This window comes from Lynx rufus, unplaced genomic scaffold, assembly GCF_022079265.1.
Source record: "Lynx rufus isolate CCGP_SWC_20201006 ecotype Redwood Valley unplaced genomic scaffold, mLynRuf1.p SCAF_8, whole genome shotgun sequence".
NCBI lineage: Eukaryota > Metazoa > Chordata > Mammalia > Carnivora > Felidae > Lynx > Lynx rufus.
The window spans coordinates 109,258,960-109,276,102 of NW_025814896.1; the positions used below are offsets into that span (position 1 = coordinate 109,258,960).

Consider the following 17,143-nt stretch of genomic DNA (forward strand, 5'->3'; position numbering starts at 1 on the left):
ATACAAAGATGTTATAGCTCTCCTCTTATCCAGCAGGTATATTTTGAAAGCCTTCCATTTGCCAGGGGTTGGGCTGAGCACTAGAGCTACTGTAGGATACAAGACCCAGGCCCTGCTTTTAAGTGTCCACAGTCAGGTCTTAAGAAGTTGGGCAGGCACATACCTTACTAAGGTAGTAATAGTGCAGATGAGGAGTGAAGGGACTTGAGAAAGCTTTGGAAGTGGAATGACCCACGAGAGGGGACGAGAGAGGGGAAATGTAATATATGTGGCACATATGATTTAAAAACAACTCAGATATACAGCAGTGAGGAAATAGGCAAATTATATAGGCCACCATGGTTCATCTTTTTTTCTTATCTTTTTTTTTTTTTTTCATTTAAAGTCTAAGTAAGTGGATTACTGTCCATGCATGTCTTAAAGTAAAATATCTAGGGAGTTGAAGTGGGAGAAAGCTAGGTACCAAATGCATATACATTAGTAAAAATTAGTAAAAAATTAGTAAAAATAAACAACTATGTTTCTAGGTTGACAGCTTAAAAAGGAATTATAAGTGAAATAAATAAATTTTGTATATATATTTTTTTCTTCTGAAAACTGCTTAAATTCATAATTTAATTTTTTTTTTTTTTTCAACGTTTTTTATTTATTTTTTTTTGGGACAGAGAGAAACAGAGCATGAACGGGGGAGGGGCAGAGAGAGAGGGAGACACAGCATCGGAAACAGGCTCCAGGCTCCGAGCCATCAGCCCAGAGCCTGACGCGGGGCTCGAACTCACAGACCGCGAGATCGTGACCTGGCTGAAGTCGGACGCTTAACCGACTGCGCCACCCAGGCGCCCCTTAAATTCATAATTTAAAAGAGTAGCTCTTCAAGGCAAGACACATTGCAGATTAAGCTTATCAGCAATTATGGTACAATTTCAGATGTGGGAAAGAGTAAATGGATCATTTGACTTGTTTCATAATTTGAACCCATATTTGATAGAGAGAAGCATTTTGAAAGTTTATAGACAGAATTTTATCCTGAATCCCCATAAGTTTCAGGGTAGGATTTGAAAGTGTTTCTATAATTTATTGCTAGAACTAGAAGACATAAGAGATTTTTTTTTTTTTAATGTATTTCACCTAGCATGGTCTAGCTTATGAAAGCATGTGCCTTGGAAATTGGCAACTATTTTCGTTCAAGAAAGAAGCTTGTTCCTCTGTGTCATCTCTCCAGAAATAAAATGGATGCATTATGTTTTTTTTTCTTTTTGTAGAATTAAAATTTTAGAGATGTTTAGCACTCACAGTCTCCAGTCTGTTTTCTCTCGGCTCATTGAGCCGCCGCACCCAGATTCTCTCCGTGCCTCAAAAATACGATTACGAGACTTAGGAGCATTAACTCCAGATGAAAAGCTGACCCCTCTAGGGTATCACCTGGCCTCCCTGCCGGTGGACGTGAGAATCGGCAAACTGATGCTGTTTGGGTCTATCTTCCGCTGCTTGGATCCTGCCCTCACCATTGCCGCCAGCTTGGCTTTTAAGTCTCCTTTTGTAAGTAAACGACATTCATTGAAACTGGAGTCCATAGGTCTCCAAGGGGACCATGGGGGCTTCAGGGTTATGTGATCCTCCTACATGTTTTCTTGTGAGGGTGATATATGGGACTTCTTCAGGTCACAATGTCTTTACTTTTGTCTGATCCTCAAAGAAATCCATGCCCCAAGTAAAGATTAAGAACTGAAGATCCAACTTACTGAAATAACATAAATGTGCCTTTTATGGTATCCACTATCCTTGCTCATTAAAGAAAAATCAGAATGGGGCACCTGGGTGGCTCAGTCAGTTAAGCGTCTGACTTCGGCTCAGGTCATGATCTCATGGTTCATGGGTTTGAGCCCCACGTCAGGTTCTGTGCAGACAGCTCAGAGCCTGGAGCCTGCTTCGGATTCGGTGTCTCCCTCTCTCTCTGCCCCTCCCCTGCTTGCACTGTGTCTCGCTTTCTCAGAAAATAAACATTTTTTAAAAATTTAAAAATAAAAAAACAGAAAGAAAAATCAGAAAATGCAAGCAAGCGAAAGGTGCCCCTGCATAAAATACACTGGATCCCTGTTTTTGTTTGTTTGTTTGTTTGTTTGTAGACAGAGTATGAGCAGGTAGGGACAGAGAGAGAGGGAGAGAGAGAATCTCAAGCAGGCTCCGCGCTGTCAGTGTAGAGCCCAACAGGGGGCTCAAACCCACAAATTACGAGGTCACCACCTGGGCCAAAACTGAGTCAGATGCTTAGTTGACTGACCCAGGCTCCCCAGATCACTTTTTTAAAACAGCATTATTGAAATATAATTTGCCCATTTAAGTTGTACATTCAGAAGTTTTTAATATTATGCAGTCCTCGCCATCGTCAGTTTTAGAACATTTTTAGTACCTCATAAAGAAACCCCTCAGCAGTCACTCCCTCTTTCCCCTCAAAACCCTCATCCACTGAAGCCCTAGGCACCCACCAGTTTGCTTTCTGCCTTCACAGATGGACCTCCTCTAGACATTTCGTATTAGTAAAATAATATAATGTATGTTCTTTTGTGATTGGCTTCTTCACTTAGCATAATGCTTTTAAGGTACATCTATGTTATAGCATGAATCAGTCTTCATTCCTTTACCAAACAATACTCCTGTGAATGGACATACTTCATTTTATCTGTCCAGCACTGATGGACACTTGGGATTGTTTCCACCTTTGCCTGTAAACATTCATGTACACATTTTTATGTAGAGATATGTTTTCATTTGTCTTGGGTATTCAGAGGGAAGTTACTTGATCAAATATGGTAACTCTTCGAGGAACTTCCAGACTTTTTTTCCAGAGTAGCTGCATATTACATTCCACCAGCATTTTATCAAGGTTGCAATTTTTCCACATCTTCACCAACAGTTGTTATTATCTAACATTTTTATTATAATCATCCTAGGGGGTGTGAATTTGTGGTTTTGATTTGTATTTCCCCAATAGCTAAGGATAGAGAACATTTTTTCATTTGCTTATTTGCCATTTGTATATCTTCTTTCAAGAAATGTCTGTGTAGATCCTTTGCCCATTTTTTGTTGTTGTTTTTTAATGTTTATTTATTTTTGAGACAGGGAGAGACAGAGCATGAACGGGGGGAGGGTCAGAAAGAGAGGGAGACACAGAATCCGAAACATGCTCCAGGCTCTGAGCTGTCAGCACAGAACCCGATGCGGGGCTCGAACTCACGGACCGCGAGATAATGACCTGAGCCAAAGTCGGATGCTTAACCGACTGAGCCGCCCAGGCGCCCCCTTTTGCCCATTTTTAAATTGGGTAATTCATCTTTTTATTACTGATTCATAAGAGTTCTTTATACATTTTGGATACAGGTCTCTTATCAGACATATGATCTACAAATATTTTCTTCCATTCTGTGGGTTACCTTTCTTACTTTCTTGATATGTCCTTTGAAACCCAAAAGTTTTTAACTTTGATGAAGTCCAATTTACCCAGTTTTTTGTTCCTTAAGCTTTCACTGCCATAGTTAAAGAATCCATTGCCAAAATGGCTGAAGGGGAATGGAAGGTACTGGCTTCCACTTACAGAATGAGTAAGTCATGGGACTAAAAGGCAGGGCATAAGGAATATAGTCAATGACATTGTAATAGCATTGTCTAGTGACAGATGATAGGTATACTTGTGGTGAGCTAGCATAATGTATCAATTATTGACTTGTCAAATCACTGTGTTGTATACCTGAAACTAATGTAACATTGTGTCAACTACACTAAAAAAAAAAAAAAAAATCCATTTCCAGATCCAAAGTCATGAAGATTTATCCCTACATTTTTTTCTAAGAGTATTATAGTTTTAGCTCTTACATTATAGTCTTTGGTCTATTTTTTTTTTAAGTGTTTATTTTTGAGAGAAAGAGTGCAAGTGAGGGAAGGGCAGAGAGAGAGAGAGAGAGAGAGTGCAGGGGAGGGAAACACAGAATCTGAAGCAGGCTCCAAGCTGTCAGCACAGAGTTCATTGCGGGGCTCGAACTTATGAAGCATGCAATCTTTACCTGAGCCAAAGTCGGACGCTTAACCGACTAGGCCATTCAGGCGCCCTGGTCTTTGGTCAATTTTGAGTTAATTTTGTATACGGCATGAGGTAAGAGCCCAACTTCATTCTTTTGCATATGACTGTGCAGTTGTCCCAGTTCCATTTGTTGAAAAAGACTATTCTTTCACCATTGAATGGTCTTGGCATTCTTGTCAAAAATCAGTTGACCACTGGGACGCGCTTGACTGATTCGGGAGAGTGTGTGACTCTCGATCTCACGGTCATGAATTCGAGCCCCATGTTGGGTGTAGAGATTACTAAAAATAAATAATTACTTAATTAGTTGACCATAAATATATGGGTTTATTTCTGGACTGTCAATTCTATTCCATTGAGTAGAATGTCTGTCCTTATGCCGGTACCACACTATCTTGATTATTCTAGTTTTATAGTATGTTTTGAAATTTAAAAATGTGAGTCTTGCAGCCTTGTTCTTTTTATCATTTTGGTAGGAATTTTTACATCTATATTCATAAGAGGTATTAGTCTATAGGAAAAAAACATTAGTTATGGGTATGGAAGTAGGGGAGACTCAAGCATAAAAGATGAGTGAATAAGAAATTGTAAAATAAAGATACCACAGAGTTAACAATTTTTTTTTAAGTTCGTTTTGAGAGAGAGACAGAGCACACACAGGCAGAACAGAGAGAGAGAGAGAGAGAGAGAGAGAGAGAGAGAGAGAGAATCCCAAGCAGGCTCCGCATGGGGCTCAATCTCATGAACCGTGAGATCATGACCTGAGATGAAATCAACAGTCAGACGTTTAAGTGACTGAGCCACCCAGGCGCCCCAAAACGAACAGAATGTTAGAGTTTAGATCTGGCTTTTAGAATGAGTGGCTCTTTGATGACATGACATCTTGGCACAAGGAACTAAAAGACCCGCCAGAGCTTGGTTTGCATGGGCAGAGAGACTCAAGGGCAATAGGACTATTAGCTTGTCAGTTACCACCACACTTGCCTTTAATCAGCCACTCACTGTCTACTTTGTGATCCGCACAAAACACTTCCCAAGGCACCTGGCTTCAGCCATGGGAAAGTGCCATTAGAAACCTCAGGTAGGGGCGCCTGGGTGGCTCAGTCAGGAAAAGCATACGACTTCTGATCTAGGGGTTGTAAATTTGAGTCCTCTGTTGGGTGTGGAGATTATTTGAAAATAAAATCTTGAGCCACCTGGGTGGCTCAGTCAGTTAAGCATCCAACACTTGGTTTCCGCTCAGGTCATGATCTCATGGTTGGTGAGACTGAGCCCCGCATCAGGCTCTGTGCTGACAGTGCAGAGCCTGCTTGGGATTCTCTCTCTCTCCCTCTCTCTCTGCCCCTCACTCCCTTGTATGTGCTTTCTCTCTCTCTCTCTCTCTCTCTCTCTCAGAATAAATAAACTTAAAAAAATAAAATAAAAGGCAGTGATTATTTAAAAAAGAAACATAGAAAAGAAACCTCAGGTAAAATGTGCCCTTCAAACTTGGTTTTCCTCATTTAGGTGTCTCCCTGGGATAAAAAAGAGGAAGCTAACCAGAAAAAGCTAGAATTTGCATTTGCCAACAGTGATTATCTGGCCCTTCTGCGAGCATATAAGGTAAGTATCTAACCTCATAGCTGAGGTATTTTACCACAATTGGCAGCAAAGACAGAGTAAGTTCACTTATATTTTCTTCAAAACTTAGGGATGGCAGCTAAGTACGAAAGAAGGCATGCGTGCAAGTTACAATTACTGCAGACAGAACTTCCTGTCCGGAAGAGTTCTTCAGGTGAGTTGTTTCTGTGGCAGTTTGTTTGCGTTCGTTTTATTGCAGGGGCACACCAGAGGGTGTTGTAACTTTGTCTTATTTGTCCTCCCTTGACATTGAGAGTGTTGTTTCTGGAATACGCTTGGCTTTAGCAGCTGTGTAAAACACACTCCTATTTCACATCCTCTCACATGAGGCCCTCTGTGCTGAACCGTCCAACTGACCCATTTTACTTCTTTTCAGTGAATTTGTGTTTACTTATGTGGAGGATAGAATATAGGCACTCTGCAGATCACTGCTTACTGGAAGTCAGCTTTTTCAGTGACTATACCAGGCTTTCTTTCTTTCTTTTTTTTTTTTTTTTAAATGTTTATTTATTTTTGAGAGAGAGAGGGAGAGGATTTGAAGCAGGCTCTGCACTGTCAGCAGGCTCCAACTCATGAACCGCAAGATCATGACCCGAGCCAGTCAGACTCTTAACCGACTGAGCCACCCAGGCGCCCTTATACCAGGCATTCTTAACCTGTGTCCATAAACCCCTGAAATTGTGCACAAAAGTATATGCTTGTACATATGTGCTTTATTCTGGAGAGAGGGACCATAGCTTTCATGATGTTCTCAAAGTGGACAGTGAGCATCCCAAACTCTTCACCTTCTCCTCAAAACCAGACAACGAATACTGAACTGGATTTTAATTTTTCTTATGACCGTCAGAGGCTACAATGTCAATAACGAGTGCACAAGAAAGAGAAAGTTTATTATCTTGTAATAGTAGAGAGGGTTCTGTCTTCTGTTGTGAGAGTGTTGTAGGCCCCTTTCCAAAGTGGTCTGCGAAGCCAGACTAATGCTGGTACACATCTTTGCAAAGCATCTGTTTTACTCAAAGATTTTGAGGCTGGGAAGGGGAAGTTCTTTTTTGTTGTTGTTAAGTTAGCTAACATACAGTATAGTCTTGGCTTCAGGAGTAGAATCCCATGATTCATCACTTACATCCAACACCCAGTGCTCGTCCCAACAAGTGCCCTCCTCAATGCCCATCACCCATCTTCCCCCGCCTCCCCGACCCCCCACCCCTATCAACCCTCAGTCTGTTTTCTGTATTTAAGAGTCTCTTATGGTTTGCCTCCCTCTCTGTTTGTATCTTATTTTTCCTTCAAGGGGAAGGAGTTTATTTTCATATTAAAAGACGTCTTGGAGTAGAACACAAAATTTATGTCCTTAGTACTTACCACTGCCTGGATATTTATCTCTCTACCCCACAAGCTCCGTCAGAGCAGAGACCTTACCGTATTCCCAGCGCCAGAACTTTGCTTAACACATAGCTGGCGCCCAGTAAAGATTCACTGAAGAAATGCATGAGTGAGTGAATTTGGTTATTTACAATGAAGTAAGAGACCTCAGGAGCATCCCACTGTTTGCCTTCATTCTCTGCCTGGAGGTGAGGCATCAGGAGAGGAGAAAAGCTCTAGATACATTCTAAGTTCATCAAAAGCAGTCATTGTCAATCACAATAGATTCATAAAGTAAATAAGTAAACACACTCAGGTTCACCCCAGGCCAGTTACACCTGGATCTCTGTGGGTAGAGCCTAAGCATCTGTTGATGTCTGTTGGGCACCCCAGGTGATACTATGCAGCTGGCGTTGAGAACCACTGGTCTGAAGGGTGTGTTATATGTGAGGTGCAGTAATAGATCTTTCCTCAAGTCATTAACATTTAAGTGTAAAGCGATACTTCTTTTAAATTACACCTCTTACGGGGCGCCTGGGTGGCTCAGTCGGTTAAGCGTCCGACTTCAGCTCAGGTCATGGTCTCATAGTTTGTGAGTTCAAGCCCCACATCCGGCTCTGTGCTGACAGCTCAGGGCCTGGAGCCTGGTTCGGATTCTGCGTCTCCTTCCTTCTCTACCCCTCACCCACTCACTCTCTCTCTCCCTCTCTCTCAAAAATAAACAAAAAAAAATTACATTTCTTACTATATTTATTCATTTTCTTCAGGATGCCCATCAGAGTTCCCTCTTCTCACTAAAGACATTAAGATTAAGACTGTCAAAAAAGGGGGGGCGGTGCCTGGGTGGCTCAGTCAGTTGAGCGTCCGATTTAGGCTCAGGTCATGATCTTATGGTTCATGAGTTAGAGCCCCACATCGGGCTGTATGCTGACAGATCAGAGCCTGGAGCCTGCTTCGGATTCCTTGTATCCCTCTCTGCCCCTCCCCCACTCATGCTCTGTCTCTCGTTCAAAAACACACATTAAAAAAAAAAAAAAAAGATTAGCAATTAAAACCTTGTCATGATAGAGAAGTCCTAGCTCTATTTTGCCTTATTATCCATGCGTACTTGAGATATTCCAAGAAAATACTTGAACTGTCCTCAGGAGACAAGATAATGCTCAGCTCTCAGTTCCTTTGACGGTTCTAACCTCTTCCCCATCATCTGATACATAGCCTATGCTTGAACAGAAGCCAGAAGAAAAAGAGGTCTGTTCTTTTCTTTCTCACGCTTGTGCTCAGTTACACAGGGGGACATCTAAATCTAAACCACTTAATAATATCCTTATTCCTAGGAAGAGATGTGAGCCAGAGACATCACAAGGTAATAGAAAATAAGTTCTATTACTTACTTTCTAAGTAAGCTGGGTGAGTGAGCTGGGTGTCCTGCACACATTGAGAGAGCACACTCTAGGCTCCGGTAAGGAACTACGAGGATCTGAGCAGAAATGCAAGTTGGAAAAAGCAGATGATGTCACGGCACCTTGAGCCGGGGTCAAAGTAAACTACAAACAAAGTAAACTACATTTTTTGCTGTCCTGAGAATTTTCAGGAAGTCAGACCTACCCCAGATCCAATGAATGTGTTTTTGTAAATGTGACTAAGTCAAATAAATGATCCTTGGGTTTTATGAAGTTGGTGAATGTCTGTGTAACTCTTTTCACTCTCTCTGCCAATTTGCCTAAGTGAAAACTGCCCTTCTGGAAATGACCAGACAAGATAATCTTTGTACCTATTTGGTGAACCCAGATGAGCCTCATTACTAGCCACTGAAGCAAAGACCCTGCACTTACCTTTGATTTGCTGATGCCTGTGCTTGAATATATTTTCCCACTTCTTTCAGGAAATGGCCAGCCTCAAACGACAATTCACTGAACTGTTATCAGACATCGGCTTTGTAAAGGAGGGACTCAGAGCAAGGGAAATTGAGAAAAGGGCCCAAGCAGGAGACGGTATCTTGGACGCCACAGGCGAAGAGGTAAAGAATGTGTAGTTAGTGCTGTTATTTCTCTTTAATCAGCACAGGAACATTGGTAGGTCTTATTCACTTAAGCACTAGGAGCAGTGGGCTTAGTGACATTCTTGATTTTCTTTCCACAATAAGTGTCAGGTAAACACTCCAAAAAACAAAAGGGTTTTTTTTGTTGTTGTTAATTGTTGCTATTTTTTTAACATGTTTTCTAATTTATTTTTGAGGGAGAGAGCGAGAGCAAGGGAGGGGCGGGGGGAGGGGGGGACAGAGGATCTGAAGCGAGCTCCATACTGACAGCAGTGAGCCTGATGCTAGGCTCGAACCCACAAACCTGAGCCGAAGTCGGACACTCAACCGACTGCGCCACCCAGGGCTCCTGTTGCTACTATTTTTGTTTTTAAATTTTCACGCTGGTTCTTGATAAGCCCATAAGAGGTGAAACATGTTTCAGTAATGTCTTCTTAAATCACACCAGCCTTTTTCCACCCAAGGATAGTTTTTTCTGTGACCACAGGAAGAACACTTCTTCGAGACGAACCTGATGCCCCGCTGTTCTCAGTGCAGTTAGTACCTTCTGCGGTTTATGACCATCTCCTGAACCAGAGTCTGTCTCCACGGATCCTTAGGAGCACTGGCTTTGTAATTGCTTTGCAGAGACCCAGAGTTAACTGTGGGCTTCTTGGAGTGGGCCCTATGTGCATATGGTTTTTTACTTTACCTTGTTTTTTACTTAGAAAGGAAGAGTTTTTCCAGCACAAGGATAGAAATGAGGTATTTTTGGTTTGTTTTGTTTTGTTTTAAGATAGGAAGCAAGTGAAATGTGATGATAAGTTCCAGGGTACAAACAGAAGTGGCCACATTACTTATAAGATCAATGCTGTCTTTCTCTCCTAGGCAAACTCAAATGCTGAGAACCCCAAGCTGATATCAGCAATGCTGTGTGCTGCTCTTTATCCAAATGTAGTGCAGGTAACAAAACATTTTTCCTGGGTCCTCCCACTTCTTTGATTCGTAGCCAAGGGACTTAAGTTAAGACATACACATTAATCACCTTAAAGAGATACATACACACACACACACACATACACACACACACACACACACACACACAGAGCCTTTTAAACTTTGTATACATTTCCAGTGCTTCAGTTATCCAAATTTGTTAAGATAACATTGTTCAAGAACACATTTATTGTATAAAATGAGGTGCTTGTTTTGAATCCTTCTGACATACTAGAAATTTAAATGGACATAAATGTTATCCTGTCGGGCAATGTGTACATAACTAGCCTTTTATGTTAGGTAGAAACTTGATTCTACTACAGTTTTCCTTACGGTCTCTACTCTGCACTACGGTTAGGTAGGAACAAAATCAAACAAGTCAGTGCTTTGCCATGGGACCACTTGTGGCCAGCTTTCTGGAAAACCCTACCTGTATGTGCTGTCGGACTTTTACCTGAGTTTTAATTATCCAGCCCTTGTCAAACTTAGAAAGACTGAATTTGTGAGAGTACTAAATTGTTTTTCATTTAACGTTTTGTTAAATGCTTAGTTGACATCTGCAATGAACGTCTGACACATTGTCTGCTAGTTTTTCAATGGAAATATATATATGTCATATATATATATTTTTTGTGAATACCTGTTGTTTAGGTGAAAAGCCCAGAAGGGAAATTTCACAAGACCAGTACCGGAGCTGTCAGAATGCAACCAAAATCAGAGGAGCTGAAGTTTGTCACCAAGAATGATGGATATGTGCACATTCACCCTTCCTCGGTGAACTATCAGGTCGGAATGGCGGGTCCACTCACGTTTGCATAGGGCAGGTCTCAGGGGAGCAACACAGCCCCTTCTAGTCAGCATACCTCATCCCGTCACCCGCTGTCCCCAGCAGCACCACTGACTTGGGGAAGGTTGAGAAAGCTTGAACAGACTGGAAATTGGACTGTGTTTGGAAAGACTATTTCCATTTGATGAAAATTCTACTGGATACAAAAAAAAAACCGCTCAAGCCTGCTTTCAAGCGTAAGCTTGCGTCTTTGCAGCGGTGACTTAAGCAGTCAGGATCTAATCGCATCCCTGAATCCGCACCTGACCAGGGAGGGAGTGACGGGCGCTTGCTGCTGGCGCTCCCTCACTTCGCACCCCCTCCTGCCTGCTGCCAACACCCTGTCCCAGCCCCAGAAGTGACGTGTGACCTCGTCGGGATCCACTCCCTCCCTGGTCCTCCTCCCCCTTGACTCTAGTGTAGTATTCGACCCTGCTAACCTCCCGTCCTCTTGAAACCATCTTTGATGTGTTTTTGCTCCTGAAATACCACTTTCTTCTCTCTCTCCCATCACCGCCCGATACCCCTTTTGCTGGTTTCTCTCCTTTGCTCTGAAATGGCGCTCTGTCCCTCGTCCTCATTGTCTTACTGCGGAGCACTTACTCTTCCCGAACCCGCAGAGCACGACCCCGCGGTTCCAAACTGCCACCTGGAGCTGTCACAGAGCCCCCAGCTTGCTCTCCCTGTGCCTGGGCTTGTCCTGAGCCCTCCTGCTGGAAGCCCCAGCCGGACGCCTGCCAGTCAGCTCAGGCTCCTTGTCTCCCACTTCTCTCCTCTCTCCTCTCTCGCCTGTCCTGGGCAAACAGCACCTTCCCAGCCGGAGGCCCCCGCGCACAGAGACCCTGCCACTCTTCGCCTCACTCCAGTCCATCTGGGCGCCGGGCAGCAGTTCTGCCTGTCGATGCTCCCAGATGTGCCTGCGCGTCCTCTCCCCACCGCCCTGCCTCAGTTCAAAGCCCACCATCCACCTCTTGCCTGGAGTGCTGTAGCGATCTGACTTCTGGTCCTTTCTCTCCCACCTTTTACAGTACTGCTGCCACAATTAACTTTATAAAACCTCCGTTTGGTCATATCATCCCCTTGCTTAAAACTCTTCATATATGGAGGCTCCCACACACTCTCATCCGACCCTTCACGCCTGCCCCTCTTTACCATGTCCCCTGTCACTCCTCCCTCCATCACTCTGTGTGCCATGACGTACGACGCACTCCCTCGGAGCCTGGGATGACAGTCCCATTCTCAGCAGGCTCCTACCTGTCCTCGGAGCTTCCATTAAAAACCACCTCCCCGGGGTCCCTCCCCATCGAAGTTGCTCCTCTGTCCCACCAGCACGAGGTGTGCATTTTGTCCACCGTTGCGCTTATCCCATTATTTTACGGTTCGTGGTACGTCTTCATGGAATTGTGAAATTCCTAAAGACAGGACGTGTATTCATTTCTATGTCCTCATTGGCTAGCCTGGCGCCCGGCCCAAAGCAGATGCTCAGTAAAGCTCTGGGGATGGGGGAAGAGAGTTTGAAGTGTTCGGGCTGCTCGGCCCCCTGGAACTACTGAGTAACGTGTCAGCAAAGCATGAAAAGTATCTCCGAGAGCCCAGAAGAATTGGAGGACCCGGAGGTCCTCTGGTTGTCAGCTTCATAAGTACCTAGGGGCCAGAGGACTGAGTTAGAGCCACCCCTCTTCTGAGTTCATCATGACATTCATGCAGTGCATCCTTTGGTACCTACCAGTGCCTTCTCTTTTCCAGGCCCTGTTGTGGGCAGGTGAACTAGACAGACTGGGTCTCTGCCCTCGGGGAGCTTATGCTCTGCTGAGGAAGACAGGCAAGAAACAAGTCATCTCATCTTAGTAACATGCTATCAAGAGAAATAGAACAATAGAAATTGTGAGGCGCCTGGGTGGCTCAGTCGGTTAAGCGACTGACTTGGGCTCAGGTCATGATCTCACGGTTCGTGAGTTTGAGCCCCTCGTCGGGCTCTGTGCTGACAGCTCAGAGCCTGGAGCCTGCTTCTGATTCTGTGTCTCCCTCTCTCTCTGCACCTCCCCTGCTTGTGCCCTGTCTCTGTCTCTCAAAACATAAATAAATGTTAAAAAAAGAATTAAAAAAAAAGAGAAATAGGACAGAGTAAGAGATTTTAGGAGTGATAGGGGAGGGGCCATTTTGCCCAGAGTGGTCAGGGAAGAACATTCCAGCAGAGGAAATCAGTGCAAGAGCAGCATGTGTTTTAAGACAAGCAGGCACAGGTCAGGTTGTGTGGGACCTTGTAGGCTATGGTACGGATTTGGGATTTTATTCTTGGGAAGTCACTGGCGGGTGTCGTTTTTGAAAGATCATGGTGGCTGCCGGGTGGGAAAGAGACCGTCAAGATAAGAAGCAGAAACCCAGTGAGCACTTAGAAAGCCCTGGCAGTGGGCTGTGCGAGTTGATGATGGTTTGAGCCGTACCGGTGGTGAGAATATGTCGTTTCATTATGTATTTTGAAAAGCGACAGGACTTAGTGACCATTTCCATGGAGTGAGGGGAAAGAGCAGTCGAAGGCTTCTCAGTCTGGGACGTGAGCAGCCGAGGAGGGGTGCATCATTTACTGAGCTGGAGGGGATGCTGCTGGAAAGGAGTGGGAAAATCAAGAATTCCTTTTGAACCTAAGTCTGAGATGCTCGTTAGACGTCCAGAGGGAGACGTCAAGAGGGCAGTCGCTGTACAAGTCCGGCCTCGGGGGGAAGGTTCGGGCCGGAGACAATCTGGGGAGCCCCAGATGGCCAGGCGGTGCTTACATCTGTGGAATGGGTGGGGTTCCCCTTCGGTTGCCGGTGTCCACATCTGAGGTTTTCTGTTCCAGGTCAGACACTTTGACAGCCCCTACCTGGTGTACCACGAAAAGATCAGAACCAGTCGGGTGTTCATCCGAGACTGCAGCATGGTGTCCGTGTACCCGCTGGTCTTGTTCGGGGGAGGCCAGGTGAGCGTGCAGCTTCAGAGAGGAGCGTTTGTCGTGTCCCTGGATGACGGCTGGATCCGTTTCGCGGCTGCCTCCCATCAGGTAAGGGCTGGTGGGCCTGTCTAGGAGGCACAGGCCCCGAGGGGCTTCGAGGAGAAGACGGGTTCCTGCAGGGAGCGAGGACAGCAGAGCTGGCAAAGAGCGAATGAGGAGAGGGTAGCGGGCCACGGACGGAGGCCAGGCCCTGAGCCTCAGTGAGAGACCAGGAAGGCACTGGGAGGGGAGCCCAGGACGGGCTGGCATGGGAGGCTCAGGACAGAAGCTGCAGGCGAGACGTTGGACCTTCCTAACTGTTCAACAGATAACACATGTTCTCCAAAGAAAAGTCCCAAAATACACAGACGAGCAAAAATAAATAAAAATCACCCTGATTCCACCACTACCATTAAAAAAAAAAAGGTAATGGATCTGAATTGTCTATTGTCAGGTCTCACGTGTTCACTACTGGAGTGTCTGCAGAGACACTGGAGGCAGAGTATACGCTTAGGAAATAAAAATTCATTTTGACATTTGCATCGGGTAGAGGTCTTAGACGGCAAGAAGCAGAAACACCAACTCAAACGTTAAAGAGAATTTACTGGCACGTTGAACTGTAACATCTAAAGCAGCACAGTCCAATAAAAATACGTGAGCCACGTGTAATTTCAATTTTTCTAGTAGCCACATTTGAAAAACACAAATAGGCACAGTTCATCTTAATTTTATGTAGCCTAACACATCTAAAAAGTTTTCATGTCATCGTATCATCGTATAAGGGCGTACTGACTCTTCACGCGACATCTTCATAATCTGGACTGTGTGCACTCACCGCACATCTCAGTTCAAAGTGGCCCTTGGATGAGCCACATGTGACGAGTGGCCGTCGTGTTGCCCAGTACAGTTTCCGGAAGGCCAGGCAGCTGGGTGACGAGAGGCTGGCTGACCTTGTGGGGGCAGGATGGCTGCGGCGGCCCCCGGCCTCACGTCTGTTGCAGCGTAGTGTCCGGAAGGGGAGACCAGAAACCTCCTCTCTTAAACCAACTGTTGTGGCCAAAGGAGTGTCATAAACTGTAAGGCCCGGGTCACCTGAGCCATTCACTCTGGCAAAGCCCACGCCACGAGCCCGTTTGAGTTCCATCTGGGCGCAAACTGCACGGTGGCCAGACGACGGGGGAGGGGCAAAGCATGTCAGGAAGACCTCTCCAGTGCCTGCTCCAACAGCAGCACGAGCAAAATGCCATAAAGAATGTGGAGCTATTAGCCCCAGCAAAGCATAGAATGTATCCTAAAGCTAGAGATTTTTTCTCTTAGTATCAACCATTTTTAATTTTCCATTTTCCTGCTTCTCCTCTTGGAACAAATTATAAAAGGTGACCAGGCTTTAATATGGAGAACACTACATAAAAGCCATCCTTTCAGATTTAATCTTTTCTTGAAAGGAGATGTGGACATTGAGTGAACATTCCTATAGCTGCATCAAGAAATTAAAACTTTTTAAAATTTTTTTATTTATTTTTGAGAGCAAGAGAGACAGAGCATGAGTGGGGGAGGGGCAGAGAGAGAGGGAGACACAAAATCGGAAGCAGGCTCCAGGCTTAGAGCTGCAGCTGTCAGCACAGAGCCTGACGCGGGGCTCGAACTCACGGACTGTGAGATCATGACCTGAGCCGGAGTCAGACGCTTAACCGACTGAGCCACCCAGGCGCCTCCATCAAGAAATTTTAGAAGCGCTTTTAGAATAAATTGTGTTAGTTTCTCCTCCCCCACCACGTGGAGGTAAAATTAATAGCAGCAATCTAGAATAATGATAATCATCACTGGGATGTTTCCTGTAATAACCTTTCCTCCCCCGTTGACCCAAGCGCTGCTTATGCTGCAACTTTCATTTTAGGTGGCCGAATTAGTAAAGGAACTTCGTTGTGAACTTGACCAGCTCCTCCAGGATAAGATAAAAAACCCAAGCACAGATCTGTGTACGTGTCCTCGAGGATCCCGGATCATCAGCATGATTGTGAAACTTGTCACCACACAATAAAGACCTGCCTCAGGAGAGCGCCTGCCCCGCCCCTTGTGCTCCCCTGGGAAATAAGGCAGCACCTCTACCTCCAGCCAAGCCCTGAGGCGCCGCGCACGAGGGAAGCCTCCCAGACCCCCAGACGGAGCAGGGGCGCTCCCAGCACAATTTGGAGTGTCGGTGTGAGGGTGTGAGGCGGTCGAAAAACCAGCTTTGCCTGTCTTTTTCTCTGGGACTGTCCTGGAATGAAGGAAATTCACCCAGTAACACAAAAGTGAATGTTTAATACAATTCTGTTTTATTCTATGTATTTTTTTTTCTCCTGCTTTTTACTAGGGTGAGGGAGGAGCATGAGGAGAAATACTGAATGTTTTTTCTATCATAACGGCTCATCTGAAAGAAGTTAGAACAGAAAAAGGACAAAAAAAAAAAAATCATGTGAGCAAGAAAAATTAAAATTTCATTTTAGGCTCTTGGCTACAAAGCAAACTTGACTTGTGAGGGATTTTTACTTTTACTCATTAAAGGTCAACCTAAAAAAAAAAACTTAAAGAGCTCTTATCTGTTATTAGAATGCAAGCTGGTCTCACCCTTAACATTCATATTCTTGAAAGCAGAACCGTCTAGGTGTCTTCGTGCTGTTTTAGGTTTTCCATTTAGGAATCTTTGCTCTTAGGCACACACCCAGATCTAATGGCCACACTCCTCCTTACCCAAAGGGGAATTTTGATGGCATTCTCAGAGCAGAGTTGGCACGGTCGATGTAGAAAAGTTTGCCATGCTAGTGTCAGATTTACAGCCATAAAAATATCTTCCACGAGACTGCTTATTTTCAACCACCACTTAGGTGAATGGGGAGCCAGCATGTTGAAAAACCATGAGTACATTTACATTGCCTCTGGACATTTTTCAGCGTGGCCAGGAAGAATCCCGAAGGGCTGAGTAGAAAAAAATATTCTTGTGTTTGTCTAGCGCTCAGGTAGAGTCACTATAGATTTCACACTGGAGACAGAATTCAAACGAATCAGCAAAACCACTGCAGTGAAGGGTGGTCACTTTTTAAGGTATTATTTCTGTTCAGTTTCCAGAAAACCTCCTGGACTGTCCAAAACGGTCATTACCAAGCATGTTTAAACTTTGGCGCACTTGAAGAGCTGAGATTCTAAGTAGTATTTTTAAAAGGCATGAATTCACGTTATCACTTTAAAGACACGCATATGCACAGCACCCACAGCATTCAGGCTCTGACTTGCCCT

At 44.6% G+C, this 17,143-nt stretch overlaps 1 protein-coding gene across 1 annotated transcript in view; it reads left to right on the forward strand.

The window, feature by feature from the left end:
- The window catches only part of DHX57 (DExH-box helicase 57), a 55,336-nt gene extending 38,553 nt beyond the window's left edge, over positions 1-16,783 (forward strand). Inside the window, exons 17-24 of the mRNA XM_047069382.1 lie at positions 1,263-1,539; positions 5,582-5,677; positions 5,766-5,849; positions 8,940-9,074; positions 9,963-10,037; positions 10,722-10,856; positions 13,736-13,936; positions 15,765-16,783. Of these exons, the coding sequence (XP_046925338.1) occupies positions 1,263-1,539; positions 5,582-5,677; positions 5,766-5,849; positions 8,940-9,074; positions 9,963-10,037; positions 10,722-10,856; positions 13,736-13,936; positions 15,765-15,908 (1,147 nt within the window). The 3' untranslated portion in view covers positions 15,909-16,783. The remainder of the gene's footprint in view (positions 1-1,262; positions 1,540-5,581; positions 5,678-5,765; positions 5,850-8,939; positions 9,075-9,962; positions 10,038-10,721; positions 10,857-13,735; positions 13,937-15,764) is intronic.
- Positions 16,784-17,143: the final 360 nt, after the last annotated feature.